General features: G+C 39.6%; 1 protein-coding gene across 1 annotated transcript; it reads left to right on the top strand.

Annotated features, from left to right (window-relative positions):
* The first annotated feature begins 2,039 nt into the window (after positions 1-2,039).
* LOC121528567 (protein FAM184A-like) lies at positions 2,040-4,682 on the top strand. The gene has a single exon (XM_041816078.1). The coding sequence runs from the start codon at positions 2,040-2,042 to the stop codon at positions 4,680-4,682; it is 2,643 nt and encodes an 880-aa protein (XP_041672012.1).
* The last annotated feature ends 14,582 nt before the right edge of the window (positions 4,683-19,264 follow it).

Below are 19,264 nucleotides of genomic sequence, written 5' to 3'. Positions count from 1 at the left end.
TTTGAAATGATAGCGTTTCCAGGGTTCCTGCAGATCCTTAAAGGTCTTAAATTTCACTCTTAAAATTTAAGGCCATTAAAAGTCTTACTTTTATTTTATATTGTGAGAGCTTTTAAATTTTAGAAGGCATTTTGACTGGGATGTGTCTTTATCCAGTTTTAATTTTTTATCACATTTATTGGATATTTTGCTTACATGCATGTAGCACAAGTTATGATTAATGCACCTGCATGTTGTATTGATATAAAAAGAGACTTTAAATGTACTAAAACTAATCATGTTTGGGTTGTCATGACCCTAAAATGTATGAAATTAATTTAAATTTAAATAACAGTGCGTTAAATTGGAGAATGCTGGTGTACTGAGAAATTTTACATTTTTGACCATTTGCTGCTCAAATATTGGTATTAATTTTTCTCATCTTAGGTCTTAAAAGGTCTTAAATGTAATACTTGAACATGTATATGCACCCTGGTTTTAATAGGTCATTTGAACATTTATTGTTTCAGACTGCAACTTCATCATCAACAGTGCCTTCCTTCACAACCCCGTAGACATCTCCATGGTAACCGGTGGCCCCACCAATCAAAGACATCACTGTGCGACTCAAGGATTATGGGTATTGTAGTACTTCTTTTCTGAAGAAACACTGTTTTTTTTTTTTCTAATGAAGTTTATATGTTGCAAACTTTTGTCTTCTACTTGAGCATTTATCATAGTTTCACACTCAGGTAGCTGGTGGTACGCCCACGACCCCCAAAATATAGAGCCAGAGACCGAGGACCCCCCGCTGTACCTGAAGGTGGCTGAACACAGCCATACACAATCAAGAATAGTGCAGACAAAGCCGCCCATAAGGAGGGATAAAGGGGAAGGTTTCCGGGACCCAGCCAAACTGGGGGCCCGTGGAGGTAAGCAAAACCATTGTCCACTGTGAAGTTATATTTCACCCAAATAATAACCACGCTTTCCAAAGAAACAAATATCTCTAGTCAACTGTGTAGTTAAATAGCCTTCTAAAAATGAAAACATTTAAAATGGGTGAAAATTTGCTTAAATTAGTTACTAATGGCAAAAAATTGTGGAAAATGTGTTAAAATGGGATTTTTAAATAACATAAATGAGTTAAAAGTGGCAAAAATTAGATTTAAATGGCAAAAAAATAACCAAAAATGGATTCAACCTGCAAAAACAAGCACAAAAAGTGATCAAAGGGGATTATAAAGTGGCTGAAATGGCTTTACAGTGCAAAAAAATTGGTGGAAATTGGGTGGACTGGGATGAAAAATTGATATAAACTGGCCAATATGGGATAACTATCTTTAAAATGGGCAAAAAGGGGTGCAAAAAGTGGTAAATAGTGGCAATAATGAGGCAACAATAAGCAGAAAGTTGAAAGAATTGGTTTAGAAGTGACAAAAACAGGCAGGCGTCCCCCAGTGGCGTCCCAACCCCAAGGTTGAGAACCACTGATTTAGATATGGCGAATAGTTAAATCCACTATGGAGAAAGTAAATGGAATTTTTACTTCCAGAAACACACTAAACCCTCCATGTTTGAAGAATCCAGGGAGGAATTCCCCTCACTTCAAAATTCCATTTCCATGCACATTCTAGAACATTCCATGGACTTTCAAGAACATGGAATTAGAGGGAAACACTTTTCTATTTTATCTTTAAAGTTTGTTTAACCCTTATTAACCATTATTATGGCAGGTATTATATTATCAATGAAGATTTTCCAGTATTGTGTGATGTCAATAAAGTTTTTTTTTTTTTTAATTTGTTGTAAGCAAAAAGAGGGGGTTTCCCCGCGGAATGTTCGCCATCACAGATCAAAGCCATTTGCTCTTTGTGACATCATCAGGCTTGGTCCTACAAGAGTTGAACCCTGTGACGTTGTCAAGGTGTGAGATTAAGCTAAGCAACAAGCCGGCATTAGAGTCTGTATTAACAAGTGTGTTTTTAAAGACACTCACATTAAAGTTCAAATTACTACTTCTGTTTACAGCTGTAAATTTCTGAAGCACAGAGGTAAAAATGTCGAGTGACGAGGACCTTGTGACAGATGGAGGCTCAAGCTTGTCTGTACAGGCTTGTGTCGACATGGAGTTTAACCAAGAACTGTACTTAAGGATGAAAAAGAAACTAGATCACCAAGAACAGGTCATCTCAGAATTGAATGCAAAAAATGATAAACTAGAGGAGAACATTGTCTCTGTGAAGGAGGACAATAAGAGGCTGAGAGGGATTATTTCTAAGACAACAGAGATGGTTGAACAGTGTAAGGCTGAGATCACAGAAAAGAACCAGCAAATCAAGTCTCTGGAGGACTCTGTTGCACACCAGGTAAATCTCAAGAAACAAGTAGAGGAGTTTGAGATCCACCGCAAGATGATGCAGGAAACTGAGCTCGACACTGAGGCCCAGCAGATCCAGTCTTTAAAGGAGACTCTTTTGAAGGAGAGGCAATCTCACAAGAAAGAAGTGGACCGCATACGAGCTCATTCCAAAGTAATGGAAGCAATCCACGCTCAGGCTCTGAAGGATGTCGAGAAGAAACACAGGGTGATCATGAAGAGGCGCCTGAAAGAAGCAGAGCGGGACAAGATACGTATGCTGCACGAGCAGATGGTGGAGTTCCAGACAGAGCGCCTCGCACTGAAGGAGCAGAAGAGGATTGGTATGAGGAAGCTAGATGAGCTGAGGGAGGTGATGGACGCCAAACTCAATGCTGCCAAACAGGAGGTGATTAAACTGCAGCAGGAGGTACAGCAGAGGAAGAAGGACATTGGGGCAGCTGAAGGTCAGATCTCCACTCTTATGAAGGCACAGAAAAAACTGATGTTGGAGCTGGATGCAGGTAGGTCCAATCTGAGAGAGACTAGCAACCAGCTGACTGCACTGCAGGAAGAACTTGAGTCCCAAAAGCATCAGTGTGAGGCCAGAGTTGTCGCTGCCATCGAAGAAGAAAAGCTCAAGTGGATTCAATCATTCAAACAGGAGTTTACAAAGCTACAGCAGAAGCTCAGGGAAAAACATGAGCAAGAAAAGGTTGCAGCGCTGGCTCTACTGACACAAACCAAGGACCAAGAACTGAACAGTGCCAAGGAGAAGTGGCAGCAGGAAGCTGTGGACCTGGCGGAGCAGATCTCCCTGCTGAAGCTGGGCCAGGAGATGCACCTGGCCCAGATGCAGTCATTACTGGATAACATGAAGCAGCAGTTAAGCCAGGAGAAGGAACAAGCAAAGATCCTGCTGGACAAGCTACAGGGGAAGCACCAGTGGCAACTGCAGCATCTGAAAGAAATCCACCACAAAACCGTGCAGGACATGGAGAGCACCTACCAGAGAGACCTGGAAGAGCAGAGGGAGCATCTCTACTGTCAGCACCGTGCGGAGCTGCAGATTCTCAATGAGGAACACTGTCGGGAAATGCAGGTGTTCAAGCAGGAGTCAAAACACGAGCTGCGAGAATTAAAAATTAGGCTGGAAAAGAGGACAAATAGCATGCTGTTCGTTCAACAATCTGAGCTGAAACACATGCATGCATCAGCAATTGAACAACTGGAACAAAGGTACCAACAGGAGTCTGCCGCTGCCAAGGCAAAACTGGAGAAAACAGTGGAAAACAACCGCCAAGAGCAGCGTGAGATGATGAATAGGATCACTGAGCTCCAGGAAGAGCTGTTCCAGCGTAAGGAACACATCACTCAGCTGGAACATCAAAACCAGGAGCTCAACGAGAACATCAGCACTCTAAATAAAGAGCTCGGGGAGAAGGACAATGAGGTGCTCCAGATCCGCAGCGAAGCCAATAAGTCTATAAAGGCTCATAAACAAGAGCTGCTAGAGAAGCACAGAGAGGAGCTTGCCAGTCTGGGAGCTGCTCACAACACAGAGATCCAAGACATGCTGGCAGACTTCAACAGACACGAGGATGTGTTTAAAAACATAATCTGTAACCTCCAGAGTCAAGTTGAAGTTACAGAGAAAAGGTTTAGAAACAGGGAGAGTCGTCCTGAGGATCTACAGCTCATTGCTGGTCTGAAGGCCTCTGCTTCAGAGAAAGACTCTCAAATTGAGAAACTTGAGAAGGGGAGGAAGACTTTACTGCTGGAACTGAACTACATGGACAGCATCATGAACAAATTTTTCCATGGCAGCCCTAATGTAAGAGCAACTAAACAAGTCACTGAGCAACAAAGGGTGAAGAAAACAGCGGCCAGCAGATCCAATGTCAAGGCTCTGGACGCAGCAGGTGCAGGAATTGAGCAGGCCCTATCTCCACTTCCAGGCCAGCCCAAGAGCCTAGAACCCATCCCAAACTCCCGCACCCACAACTTTAAATTCAACTCATATGATCCACTGCCCCAACTGGTTATGACCTCTAAACCTAAGGAATCTGTAGAAAAACATCCGGAGCCCAAAGTTAGCGATGGTAAGATAAAAACAGCCCACAGTTTCAGTGACGCTCCTGATGTTAGCACTCTGCAGCCCACAGCTAAAAGCCTGACCATGCCAGATTCAGGATCTTGTCAGTCCCCACCTCCAATGCCCCCAGAGGCCAACCCCCTAAGACCCCATCCCAAACTCAAAACAGTACTCCTGCCAGTTTCCCCCATCAAACCCAAGACATTTTCAAGAAACAGGAGTGTTAGACCACTGTGCCCAAAATATTGAGATTAAGATCAAATGACATTGTGTTTAATTGGGCTTGAGTATCCTGGTTATATATCCTGGTTTTGATCGTGTTTGTGTTTACGCGTGCAGACAACCTGGCTATCCCTGTTTACATGAGAAATCTTATAGTATGGTTTCTGATCACTGCATCTTATCTGCGCAGGCACCTGTGATGTTATCTTTACAAAACCATGGCATTTTTTAAAATTGGAGAAAAAAGACCACTGTGAATTATTAACGCTATCAAATGCCAACATCCAATTAAGATATGGTAATCACCCTATTCCAATAATGTTCCAGTTTTTAAAAATATCAGGCAATTCTTCTTACCAATTACCAGACTCCATATTTACCTACACTCCAAATCCTTCACAAAATAACTCCCCTGGAAACAGCTTCAGTATTAAAGCATTATGTAAAAACAAAGGTAGCTTATGCTTTTATTTTGAAAAGAGTACAGGAAGAGCTATCGTGTCTGGGAAGTCTTCAGATGCTTTGCAGGGCACCAGCTTCGGCTCACAAAGCGCTGAACTTCAGTAACTCATAGCATGAGCACTCGGTCTCAGTAGACTACACGCGGCTCATTTAAAAATTACATGTTAAATGGAACAGTTTTATTAACGTTACACCTGCGCAGGTAGTCTATAGCTGACAGAGAACGGGATACAGGGTATACATGGCACAGTATTCCATTTTCTTTTGGAGTTCTCCAGGTAGCAAAACAGGGTTCCTCAATACTGTGATTTAGTAATCACGTACTCAAGTCCATGGAAACACAGTCATTGTGAGGCACTCCGGTTTTAGCCCATAGATGTCAGTGTGCATTGTTCATTTTTTTCTGTATGTCTGTCCTGTGATTGGCTGATGACCAGCTCAGAGTCAACCAGCAATAAGAGGCAAGGGACACTCTGGATTGGTTTTAGCCTGTACAGGATAAGCAGCAGAGATAATGAATAATTTAAAATACAAATAAAAATAAAATAAAAAAAAACCTAAACATCTAACTGATGTACTCATCATTGTTTGTTGGAAAATAAAAGGTATTGATGACAGATGGCATGACTCAACTTTAAACCAATAATTGTTGTTCTTGATGGATGAAGATGAATTATTAACCCAATTATAATGTTTTGAAGCAGAACAGACCATGCTGTTGAACATGAACAGGCCACTTGTTTAAAGCTTCATCTGTAGGAATTTTATCTATAGTCCACATACTTTAAAATGAAAATCAAGGTGTTAAAATGGACCCAGATAACCTCTTAAATGGAATTAAAAACACAAATGAGGTCACACAAATCATAATTTCAAAGTGGCGCAGAAATTGGTTCTATAAATTATTTATTCTGAGTACATTTAAAATATTAAATTCATTGTCGGACAGGTTGTTGCACAAGAAAAAGAAAAAAATGGACATATTTACGCATTTGAAAAATTATTTAGAAACAACTTGTTTTTTTGGACATTAACTTACAAATTTGTCTTAAAAATTGAATGAAAGAATTTTGATTAAATTAAGATTGTGATCTGGGGATAAAAATGTGATATTTTCTTTCTGTATTGCCCCTATCACAAGCCTTCCAGGTCCGGCAGCCCAGAAGCATCTCCACATCATGATGCTGCCACCACCGTGCTTCACAGTGGGGATGGTGTGTTTGTGGGGATGTGTAGTGTCCACCAAACATAGTTTAGTCTAATGGAAAAAAGCTCCATTTTAGTCTCATTAGTCCAGTGATTTTCAAACATCTTTTGCCCAAGGCACAACTAAGATTGAGCAAAAATCTCTGAGTACCATCTCTGTACTCATGCACAATTTATTCTTAACATGTCTTTATTTGCTGTGTAGTTGTAGTAATAATGGTCAGTTGTTCAAATCCACAACACACACCTGGACATTTAAGGCCTTCACCATTTGGGAACAATGGAGTACACAAAATGCATGTTTATCAGCGTACATTTCAGCTATATCTTCCTTATTCACAGTTGTTGATTTAAGCAATCTGCTGCTGCAAATCCAAAACTTTTTGGCACCAGTTTTTAGCCGTTTTTACACCTAATTATCCAAAATATGTACATATGAAATAAAGGTGAAGCTAGAAAATACAAGTAATACCTCTGAAAAGCTAGCTTTCCAAGAGTTGCACGATTTTTCGATACTTTATGATACTGCAAAATTTAAAATTACATTATCGTAACAATGGTTACCTTAATCAGTGATGGGATCAAAAAATATCTGTGCAAACATATGTGAAAGTATCTTAAGTTGCTGTACAGTCAAAGTAATCATGCATGGTGGTACAAAATCCCAAGGCGCAAGACTTTCCTCAAGGCACATCAGTGTGCCACGCCACACCATTTGAGAAACATTGCATTAGTGGTGGGCGATACTGCAAAATTTAATATCGATCCGATACCAAGTAAATACAGGACCAGTATCACCGATACCGATGCTTTTTACTTATAAAAGCAGCCGTATACATAATTATCAAATTGATATGACTAAAGCCAATAAAAACTAAAAAAAAAAAGAAAAAAAACATAATGAATCATTTATCAGTCTTAATAAATAGAACTAGACAATTTCCACAAGCAGAAATCGTGAGGGGGGCTCGGGGGGCCGTGCCGGTTTCATTGCAGGGTCTTTTATGACAATAGACCCAACTTGTCATTACAAGGTCATGTCCAAGTCCAGGCTGAAGCAGCAGGTAGCTGGACAATGACACGGTGAAATGGTTGAGAAACAATGTACATAACAGGAGACTTTACTCATGCATATTAGTCATGTGTGGCCTGATTAGCTGATGCTGGTCACCTGGCACCTGAGTTTCAGCTGTCTTCTTGATATACCTGGTGGTGTTGGCCCTCCCTATGAGCTGAGGAAACATTATGACTACAAATGGACGTGGCTGTGATACAAAGAAACAATGAAATCAATCTAATGAATTAGTGAGTCTGTCTCTCTTACTAACGTGGCCTGGTCATAGTTTAATAGCAGTTACTGGAACATGAGGCTGAGAAGTTTGTGCAGATTCATACATGCATGTAACTTTTGCATACACACACAACCACACACACATGTGCACTTCATGCGCCAACACACGAGCAAATACACAATCTCTCCCATTCTCTTCATATTGGATATATGTGTGGCTGACGTCGGCAAAGACTTTATGGGGGACTGTATGTGGATGAGAAGCCACCCACAGTGTCCCTCCATCCTGGTAAAGCAGTGTTACTCAACCAAAGAGCCAAACTGTTGCAGAATACCTTTGCAAGAGCCACAATCTAAGAGGTGAAAATTGGCAAAAACAGCTTCAAGTAGCAATAACAATAAGTCTAAGGTGACAAAAATGGTCAAAAAGCAACAAAACTGGGTAAAAATGGGTGAAAACAGGAAGGAAAAGGGTCAGAAAGTAGCTAAAATAGGTAAGAGGTGACAAAAAAATCAGTTACAGATAACAAAAAATGACTACAATCGGCAAAAAGTGACTAAAATAGACAAAAAGCAGTCAAGAGTGGCAAAAAAGGGCAAAAATAGGTATTTAATGACAAAATGTAAATAAGTTGGGTGAAAATGGGGGGATAAAACTGAAAAGAGCAATAATGGGATGAAATTGATTTTAAAAATGGGTAAAAAGTTGTAAAAAGTGTCAAAATGTGTAAAATGTAGGGCTAAAAGTGTTTTTTATTAGCAAAAGGTAGTTTAAATGGGCAAAAAGTAGGAAAAAAGTGGTATTTAATGACAAAACGTTGCTTTAATGGATGGAAAGTGGCAAAAATTGTGAGAAATGGCAACAAAGTATACCTTTTCTAAGGTTTTCTGGGGAATAACATTTAAAATTAAGACAAAAGACCCACAAATAGTCACAAAAGAGCTACATGTGGCTCCAAAGGCACAGGTTGTGTATCACTGTGTTAAAGCATTGTTGATCGTGAGCTTCAGACAGTCCTGGGGAACGTGAAGATGCAATGCTTTTTAAGATACTGGGAGAAATGACTGAGTTATAACAGTGTAAAAACAGTCGGTTCAACAGCAGAAAAAAAAAAAAAAAATAGTTTACACTGGCTCTTATGGGCCAACATCAGGGACCGCCGCCTAAACAGCTGGCTCCCATTTCAGTTTAAAAAGAGTTAGGGCTTCAAAAATGGGTTCATATGAGTCCCAGGAACAGTGGCCACATTCTGTGAAAAAATCATTCACCTCTTATGTATGGTTTGGTCATGAGGGCAAGTTGATCGCAAAATTTTCATTTGTGTCGGCTCTCCCACAATCTGGGGTGATGACATCACCCACTCTAGCAGGGTGATTTTTCATAATTTTCACTCAAGGCACAGGAGTTTTGTAGACTCGTCTATCGAAAACCGTAAGCCCCATCGTCATACCAAAGACATTCTTGAAGACAGAACAAAAATACCTGCGTTTTAAAGTTTGAATGATCTCTGTAGGTGAAAGTATGGCGAAGCAGTAGGGGCGATGAAAAACCCTGTTTTTGTTGTTTCTTCGTCCCTCTCTCCATTCATTTCTTATGGGATTTTTTTTGCAGTTTTTTTGCGAATAACTTTGCGAAAAATTGGCGATTCTCTTAAAAAAGTCACAGCACACCGATCGGGAACAAACCACAAGTTTTGATGATGATGAATTAGTTTTTCCTGGGGGCCAACATTTTTCAAGGACAGAAAGCCGAGGGCCAGACATGATTTCTTTGATGTTCATATATATGTATATGTATATATATATATATATATTCACACACACACCCTCACACACAGTAAGGCTTAATTAGCTACATTTTAGACAGGATTTTTTTTGCAAGTAATCTAAACAGGTCAGTCATACTGTCCTTGTATTAGGTGGCATTTCTTCGCATTTTTAACGTTTTTAAGACCAGCTGATGCTAAGCTTACAAGACTGGAATATTCATTATTCACATTTATTCAGCATGACTGTTTATGGCTTTAAAATGGCAACCTGTTGTTCACAATATCTGATCAGACCCTGAGATTATTTCACCCGAGCTGGGATCAGTGCAGAGTCCAGAAAGAGTGTGAGTAACCAAATTTAGTGTAAATGTTGAACCTTAAGCGTTTCTACAGATATAGCCTTTTGTAATGGTTTATTTTGTAAGTTTTGTATTGATTTAAGCTGAGGTAACTTTACTTCCTGTTTAACAGTAGCAGACTTTTACTTTGAAAGCGCCAGTAAGGAAGTGACTGAAGTAACACAAGGTAGCTTGACTACAGTAAGAAAAGTTAGCGGAGCAACGTAAACAAAGAGAGCTACGGTAGAAAGTGAAAACCTAGCACTCCCTGTGCAGGCATTCAGCTTTTATGGTGAATTTTTATGCTTTTGGGACTTGCGCAACTACAGTTTGTTGACTTTGTCAAGTTAAAATAAACCATGAAAACCATCAGTACGAGAGTCAACCATCATTCACTCAGGAGGGATGCTACAAAGAGAGTGAGGGTAGGATCCTATTTTTTGACGAGACCTGGAGTCAAATACGCTAGGATTTATAAACTATGTCCAGTTTAAATATTAATGATCAAGACCATAATTGCATGTCTTGTTGACAAAAAATTAAAATATATGTAAATAAATGTAGTTGATATTAGTTTGGCATTACAGATTCTTTATAATGAGGGATTAAATCAGGCTGACATTGAACTGAATCACCAAAGCGAGATACGATGTCTGTGTTTGGAGCCGATGAACAATTATTTAGGGAAAGTGTTTGCTATCCTTAGAGCAGCTGTTTTAATCCCCCACAGGGATATAAGTTTGGTTTTACAAGGCAAAAACCTCTGACATTTGTTAAGGCCTGAGATGCAGAAAACCTATCAGAGGTTCAGAAAGGGCTGGACTCAGTGAGAGTCTGTGCAGCTGTACACGGTGGTTAAATTCTTCAGCTTCAACAAAAATAATAATAATATTAAATTAGACAATAAATACTTTTCCTTCAGTCTTAAAAATTATGCAGTCTGTATCAGCCTGCTTTTGGGCAGAATTTTTGCAGAGTTGAGGTGATGAAGCAGTCTGCTGTGCGTGATGCACGGTGTGTCTTTTTACGATGCTCCTCCTTGCTCTAAAGAGAGTTCAATGTATCTAACTCATTTATTGCAGAGTATTACGACCTTTCCTTGCTATAACTAGAAAAATCATGATAAATGAGTGAAAATTTGTATTGTAAACACCTAAGAGGGTAAAAATCAAAAATAATATATTTTTTAAAATTTCAATCTTTTTCTCCCAAATGTCTCATGGGCCAGATGACACCTGCTGGCGGCCCGGAAGTGGCCCCCAGGCCGCCATTTGAGGCCCTAACTAATTCTTTTCCGAGTTATCTTTACCTATCTAAGTATGCAGGGTAAAACATATTACAAAGCAGGATTTTAACTTTTATATTTTTTGTAATATGGGACTTGTTTTATCTATTTTGTTTTCCCACTATACCTGATGGTTAGACTGTTTAAATTAGTTAATTAATCTGGGGACAATTTCTGTGTATGGAAAATGAAAATGCTGCAAACAACTTTCTAAACTTTTGGAAAAGGCAGTCAAATTATAGGAGAAAAACTAGTAAACAGTAATGAAGAGGAACAGATTTATAAGTACACTCAAAGTCAATGAAAATCAATCGCACATGCATCAGAGTCGGCTACAGAACTTCTTTCCTTCCTGGTTTTTATGACTAACAGCACTAGCTGTGGCTTTGGCTCAGTGAAAAACATCATCAGTGTCTTTAGTAAAAAAGTGAGCGGTGCAGATTAGACATGACTCTAACATCCTCTTCATGCATCAGTTTTTTATAACTTTGAGATAAAAACTTGTTAGACACTGGAAATGCTGACTCACCTTTGCCTTTTGGTGTAAAGTTATTCCACAAAGCTGCAGCAGTTTATTTCTGCTGTTCTCGCCAGTTTGATACAGACGTGAGGACTCTGAATAACCGTGTGTGTGCTGATGCCTTGAGTATGTATGTGCGTGTTTGCTTTATCTGATTGGCCCCCAAAGTCACGTGACACAGAAAACAGTGAAGCAGTGGACTTTTGGCACAACAGACAGACGAGAGAGACTGCAAACAAACAGGTAGGGTGCACAGTTAGACATTTTTTTAAAGTACTCATTTAATATCGATGCTTTTAAAAAGTACTCGATACCAAATGAGTACTTTGTAAATATCGATATATCGATACTTTAGGATCGATATGCTCACCACTATGCATTAGACCAAAGACTAAAGGTCTTCGTACACTGGGTCTGTTGTATTCTTAAGTGTTTTTTCAGATCCCTTATCCGAAAAAACGTCACGCATTCTATTCTTGCAACTGAGTCTGATGCGTTTGTGTTTGACTCGACTGCAAAAATTCGTAGATTGTGGCAAATTGTTTAGTACTAGAGGGAAATTTGTTGTTTGTCCATTGAAAGGGTAACCTAGATGGCACTTTGTCACTTACTTTGTCCTGTCGAAGACCCTAGAGCAGTGTTTCTCCACTGGTGGGTTGTGGAGCTCTTTTCAGTGGGTCATGCATGTCTGAGGAAAAAAATTGTGGCAAAGATCTACAAAGTACTTAAGTCCTTAGTGGACATACATTCGTACATTTTAATTTACTCTGTTTTCATGAAATTAAGTCACTTCAAATGTTTTCTTAATATTTATCTCCTTTCCTTGCAGTAACAAAGCTGATTTTCCCATGAAAACAAGGTAATTTCTCAAGATGTCTAGAAATTAGCAAGGAAATACCTGTAATCAAGTGAAAATGGGATGTAAAAATGTTAGTTTTTTCCTGTCTCTTTTTCATTTCTATTTTATTCCATCCAAGATCAGATCTGCACTATCATTCTTGAAATAAATGTACATTTTTATTTTTTACTTTTTAAATTTTTGGGTCGCAATTTGTCATAAAGAAACTGATGCACGAGTTGCACGAACGCTGCCTTATCTTGTCTTCTAATACCAGAAGTTCCTTGAACTGAGTGTCTTCGTTGTTTTCTTCTTGTGTCACCGCCATATTAGTAGAGGCAAATACAGCTACACGAAATAAATTTAAGTTTTTATGACTAACCGGCACAGTGATTACATTAATTTTAATGAATCAATTCATGATCCAAATTCACGGATCACTGAAGGCAGACATGATATGCGGCGGGTAATAGGCTGGCTGGCCTGACATCAACATCGCCTGCCATGTTGCCAGAGGCAGGTTTGTTGCCTAGTGTAATACAAGTCTTTGGAAAATAAAGCTTAAACGATCCGATGAGATAGACTTCAATGAATGAGTTATACTCCAGGATCTATTTTAATATGGATATATATTAATTTATAAATCAATTATATACATATATATATATATACATACATTCATTTAAGAAGTATCTTTCTTCTATTTTGTATTAATCATACATATATGTATATATATATATATATATATATAAACTGTATATAATATTTTATATGTATTATATTATAATTTATATATACATTGAAAATAAAAAATATCTATACATAAATCAAACTATGTTATATAAAAATAATTCAATTTTATTTTAAATTATAGAGGACATCTTCTCATCCAACTGAGAAAATACAAGAAAGTGGATTCTGCTTTGGTGTTTCACTATCAGTTCTCATATTAAGATAACTCATTGATTATAAATTGCTTTTTAAAATCAATTTAATGTGATCGTTTAAAGAGAGGGTATTATACTTTTCCGGTTTTTAAAACATAAATATAAAGTCACAATGTTGGGTGTCCGTACTCCACGTATGCAAATTTTCAAACCGCAAGTTAAACGTATGTGGCAGTAATCTTGGAATTAGCGCGTAAGCTGATGAAAACGGTTCGTTGAAAATCTCTCTGAGATTCTCCCGAGACAAGATTTCAATGGAGCAAACTGATGAGGTCATCGCAATAGGCTCTCCTGACTGGTTTGTGGTTCATCCATGCTGTGGGCAAAGCGGAACAGACCGCCCCCACAAGGCCTCTTAGCCATTTAGCCACTTAGCAAACAGATACGTCCTGCTCTATCCTTCGCTGCTGCTGGTTTTCTTCCCCCTCTCTCTCCAAACTATCAGGGTCAGACTCCGGGTCTAACACGTATGGACATATATCAAAATTCGCCCTGTTTTACTCAGTCGTACCGGTTCATTCAAAGTTTTCAACTACCAGCATAACAACATTAGCCACATTGCAGGGGGCGGGCACAAAACAAGTCCTGCCGCCGGAAAATCTGCCAATTGGAGGAAAGCAGGTCCGTGGGGGGGTTAAGGAGACAGCATTGAAAACGAAGCTTTTCAGACGGAGGTTAAAATAAGGGTTTTTCAGGACGCCAGTGTGAGAAACATGACGAGGTTTTTGAGCTGTAAACCATGTGAAGCTACTACGTGGGTCTCAGAGAGATGGTGTAGAGCCTTGAAAAAAGGCACGATACCCCTACTTTGAGCTTTATTCCAAAAACTTGCATACTCCTTGTCTACTTGTATTGCATTAGGTAGCAGACCTGCGTCTGGCAACATGGTGGCGAAGTCGATGTGCGGCCAGCCAGCCAATCTCCTGTCGCATATCTTGTCCATGCTCAGCGATTCGTGCATTTGGATCATAAATCAATTCAATGAAATTCATGTAATGTAATCGCTGTGCTTGTTAATCCGAGAACTCACGTATTTTTCGTCGCCTAATATGGCAGTGACCCTCAAAGAAAACAACAAAGAAGACGTTCAGTTCAAGTGATTTCCAGTTTTAGATGAAGAGATATGGCAGCAATCGTCCAACCTCAGGTGTGAAGTTTAGGTCCTCGGCTGTATCCAGGTACTCTTGAAACTGATGGAGGCTAGACCAGCTGAGAGCCACTGCCCTAGAGGGCACCTTGTCATGTTTTGTTCATTGGAAAGGCACCCCTAAGGGCATTTTGTCACATTCCATCCACTTAGAGGGCACCTTTAACTGATACTATAAGGCGCTTTATCTTTTTTTTTTTTTTTTTTTTTTTTTTACCATGGTAGCATCAAAGAGGCTACTTTTGCAGCCTTTTTTCAAGCAGTAGGGCACAATGTCCCCTCTGACCCCTTCTTGTTCCACCAATGACAGAAATGCACACAACCATGCAACAGAGTATGCATGCACATACATATTACATCTAGAAAGTATATGCGCAGCGGCCCTGGCGTGGTCCCAGTCTCTTTGATTCCCCTCCAGTTCTCTAATGAATAATTTAACTGCAGATACATTCTGACACAGTGACACCCAGATAAAGTCGGAGAACGAGGAGTGAGACAGAAAATAAGAAACCAGGGCACATCCTTTTACAAGGCAGATATGGGTGAAGACTACGGGGCGAGGAGTGTCCATAGAAATGCTGCTAAAGTGGTAATTTGAGGTCAAATGAGATGGAAATGGGACATGGATGTAGGCTTTGCTGACAGAATTAGAGTAGCGAGAGGAAACAGAGGGGAGTTTGAGGAATTTTTTAAAACACTAAACCTATAACTAAACCTCATGGGCTTAGATATAGCTCTGAAAAGTTTGAAGCAGCTGGGATTCACAGCTGTAACAGTAAATTCAATCAAGATCTAAAATCAAAGCCAAACAACAAAACTTTTATTCTATATTTCCAGCATGTCCCCCTTTTCAGATATAGTTGTTCAGAATGTTCTAGGCTAAAGCATTATGAATTAATGCATTCTGTCTATTTAATGTATAAACATGAATTTTATTCACTGTTGTGTTTAATATTTATCACTCCTGACTGCTGTTTGCAAGCACACATCAATATTTTACAATGAATCCTAACACAAACGCATCCAACTTCTTTGAGGAATCACAGAAAATCTGATACAACACTTAGGTTGATATTTATCTGTAAAGTAGAACTTTTTTCTGGTGATTTTGTGCCACAGCAAGATTTACAATTGACCTAAGTTCGGCTAGGTAGGTAATTTTCCTGCAGTTACGTTGAAATTTGCTCTGTTATTAGTTAGACCAGGGATTTCCAAACTATGACCCAGGGACCAAATGCGCCCATGGTCCATTTTTGATTGGCTCCCAGCAAATTCTACAGATTAAATGAAATATGCCCCACATTTTAGCCTGGAGCTTGTGCTACACTGTATTGTATAGTACTGTTTATTGTAGACAACATTGTAAATGGAAAATATATTGGCAACCAACATAATAACAATGTTTTGATCTATAATGCCTTGATGGATTATGATGGCTTATAGCAGTACCAATGGTGTTTTAGGGGCAGAAACAGTAGTAGCCAGGGCCAGCCAGGGCCCCCTTAAATCTGACTGGCCTACTTAAAATCTTGAAAATGATCAGCAATTTGCCTTTTCAGTCATTAACTAGCCATTTAAGCATGCCCAATCACTAAGCATATCTTAAATGGGACATATGCAACAGTCACTTTTTCAGGCTTTTCTAACAAAAATATGTGGCCTGGCCTGTCCATTATCCCCTCAAGTACCAGAAAATCACACTGAGGGTCATGGAGGGTCGTCCATGGCATCTTCCAGTAAGACAGGACATGCTGTCCCAGATCTGGGCAGTATATGGCATCCAGAGCCCCAGACTCTGAGGCTTCATGTGTGGCTTTTGAGAGGTGATGTCTGCTCTCACTTGGCCTAGAGGAGCAGGTGGTTGGTACTTTGCTGGCTTCTCAAGCACCCTCCACACAACTTCTGTACAGTTGTAAGTGGAGGGTGTTTTGGGACTGGTGCCGTGTTAGAGGGGAGGATTCCTTGACATGCCACATCTCTGTGATCCTGTCGTTTGTCCAGCACCTTAAAGCCCTGGGCCGTGCTAAGTCTACAATCAAGGGCTACCTTGTAGCAATCTCCACTGTCCATGGTAGATGGGATACCTGGTCCCCAGGTGGGCACCCTCTGGCAGTTCAGTTTTTAAAGGGAGTGAGGAGGGGTCGTCCATCACCAAAGCTTTTGTTACCCCTCCTTGGATCTCCAGGTGGTTCTCAGGGCTCTTTGCCGGCCACCTTTTGAGCCACTGTCAAACCTCGACCTACTGCTTCTCTCTTGGAAAACTGCCTTCTTTTTGGCCATTGTCTGTGCCCGGTGAGAGCTCTCAGGTGCTATGTGGACCGCACTGCACCTCTTTGGACCTCAGACAGGCTTTTTGTGTTATATGGGAACGCCACAAGGGGCAGGCCCATCTCAAAACAGCATCTGTCCCATTGGATAATTGATGTTATTGCTCTGGCTTATAAACATGCTGGGCTTCATCCCCACTCAAGGCTCTGAGCGCACTCCACAAGGGGGGTGGCCACCTCATGGGTATTACTCCATGGTGCACATTTAGAGGATGTCTGTGAGGCTGCTGGATGGGCGTCTTCATCGGCTTTTGCTAGGTCAAACCTTGCCTCGTCTGCGCTCTCTTCTTCTGTCCTTGGAGATGCAGCACATGATTGATTTGTTTTTCTTGTCCCTACTGGGATCCTCTTATGCTGAAATTTTCTGTTCACAAAGATAAGAAACAGAGTTGTCTTTCTCAGACTAGCCTCGTTTGGTTATTTCCTCCAAGAAAGATTTTTGTTTGCAAATCTTCTGATTGAAAATAAATAGCTTGAACCCATCTGATGTGTTCTGCTGAATCATTACAATTCCGTGGTTTCCACCTCTGTATGGAGACCACCTATGTATGGCACAACCTAAGGTCAAGGCCATACAGAGTATGGCCTTGACCTTAGGTTGTGCCAATTCACTCTCCTCGTGACTAGTTTGATATCTTGTTGTCACTGGGTTACAGGTTCACTGAATGAAATAAAACGTGTAACCTGTAACCATTCATTGTCACTTAAAAGTGAATGTTGGCCAGTTTCAGTTGTATACAAAGAGGAAGAGTGAGCGGGTGCGTGACAAACTTATAATGTGCAGCAGGTGTGTTTAATTTGGTATAATGCTCCTGACCTGAGGAAGATAGTTACTGGGTTACAGGTTCACTTTCATTCATAAAACTGTTTTTACATACAGTGCTTAACAAATTTATTAGACCAACCTAACCCTAACCAAAGTAAGGCTTATGCCACAGCTGCCATAAATTAACAGCATTGGTACTTACCAAAATCATTTTTTTATGTTTCTGCAATGGTTAATACACAAATATGTAGAAGCTCTTTAACCCAAAATAGAATTATTATTGTAATCCATGAATTTTCAAATGTACTGATTTACAAAAAAAACTGAAAAAAGGTAAAGCACATTAATATTTCTTGATTAATATGTCAAATTATAGCTATTTACTTGCATTCCTGAACAGAAAGATTAGTTTTAGTGGTTGAATGTTATGCAGGATTAATTTCTGACTTCTCAGAGAAGCCCAGTGAGCCGGCTCAAATTTGGGTGAATTCAGTTTGAAATCCCTCATTCCTGTTCAAAATGGTAAAACATGGAGAGCACACTGAAAATGAAAGAGTCCGCATTAAAGCACTTCATTTTTATTTTTTTTTAAATTTTATTTAACCTTTATTTAACCAGTTTGGTCCCATTGAGATTAAAAACCTATTTTTCAAGGGAGACCTGGCCAAGACGGGCAGCAGCAAAAAACACAAAGTTACAGATGGAAATACAAAGAGAGACAAAGTACAATTTACAAAGCACAACATTTTGGATTAAAGCCATCTATGAGTCATATCTGGGGAATCAATTGTTCAAACAGCCAAGTTAAACATTGACATCCTATAGAATCTGCTTCCGTGTCTTTCATTTTAGATTTAAAAACATTTAAGGACACCAGTTCCTTGAGCTTTAAGTCATTCTGCAACTGATTCCAGGCTGAGGATGCAGAGTACCCAAAAGCCCTTTTCCCAATTTCTGTCCGAGCATTTGGGACGGAGAGCATAAAGAGGTCCTGAGAACACAAAGACTGAGAACACAAAGAATACTGTCTGGTACTTATCTGCATGATAAAAACACATAGATACAGGGAAAGCAGACCAAGAATTGCCTTACAAATAAAGGTGTAACAATGAATGAGCCTCCGGGTTGCCAAAGCAGGCCATCCAACCCGAGAGTACAACTCACAATGGTGAGTCAGAGCTTTACAGTGTGTAATGAACCTCAAGGATGCGTGGTAGACAATATCAACCATATGGATGCTGGATGGTCTCTGAGACAAATGACAGGTGGTCTGATAAATTTTTCAAGCACTGTATGTAAACATACCTCTGTATGGTGAACCTCTGTCCATCTTTATTTCTGAGAGACTTTGCCTCTCTAAAATGCTCCTTTTACACCCAGTCATGTTACTGACTGGTTGCCAGTTATCCTAATTAGTTGCAAAAAATCTCCAGTTGTTTTTCATTAGTACCATTTACTTTTCCAGTCTTTTGTTGCCCCGTCCCTACTTTTTTGGAATTTGTTGCTACCATCAAATTCAATATGAAGTAAAATTTATTTTATGATATGGTTGAATATCTCAGCTTCAACATCTGATATGTTGTTTTATGAGATTTGCAAATCATTGCATTCTGAATCTTATTTACATTAACAGTGAACCAACTTTTTTGGAATTGGTGTTGTAAAATGAGGTAGATAACATACAGGACTGTGTCCTGTACATGGTTATATATC

The sequence above is a fragment of the Cheilinus undulatus genome, linkage group 20 (assembly GCF_018320785.1).
Source record: "Cheilinus undulatus linkage group 20, ASM1832078v1, whole genome shotgun sequence".
Taxonomy (NCBI): Eukaryota; Metazoa; Chordata; class Actinopteri; order Labriformes; family Labridae; genus Cheilinus; species Cheilinus undulatus.
This window is presented reverse-complemented; position numbering and strand designations above follow the sequence as displayed.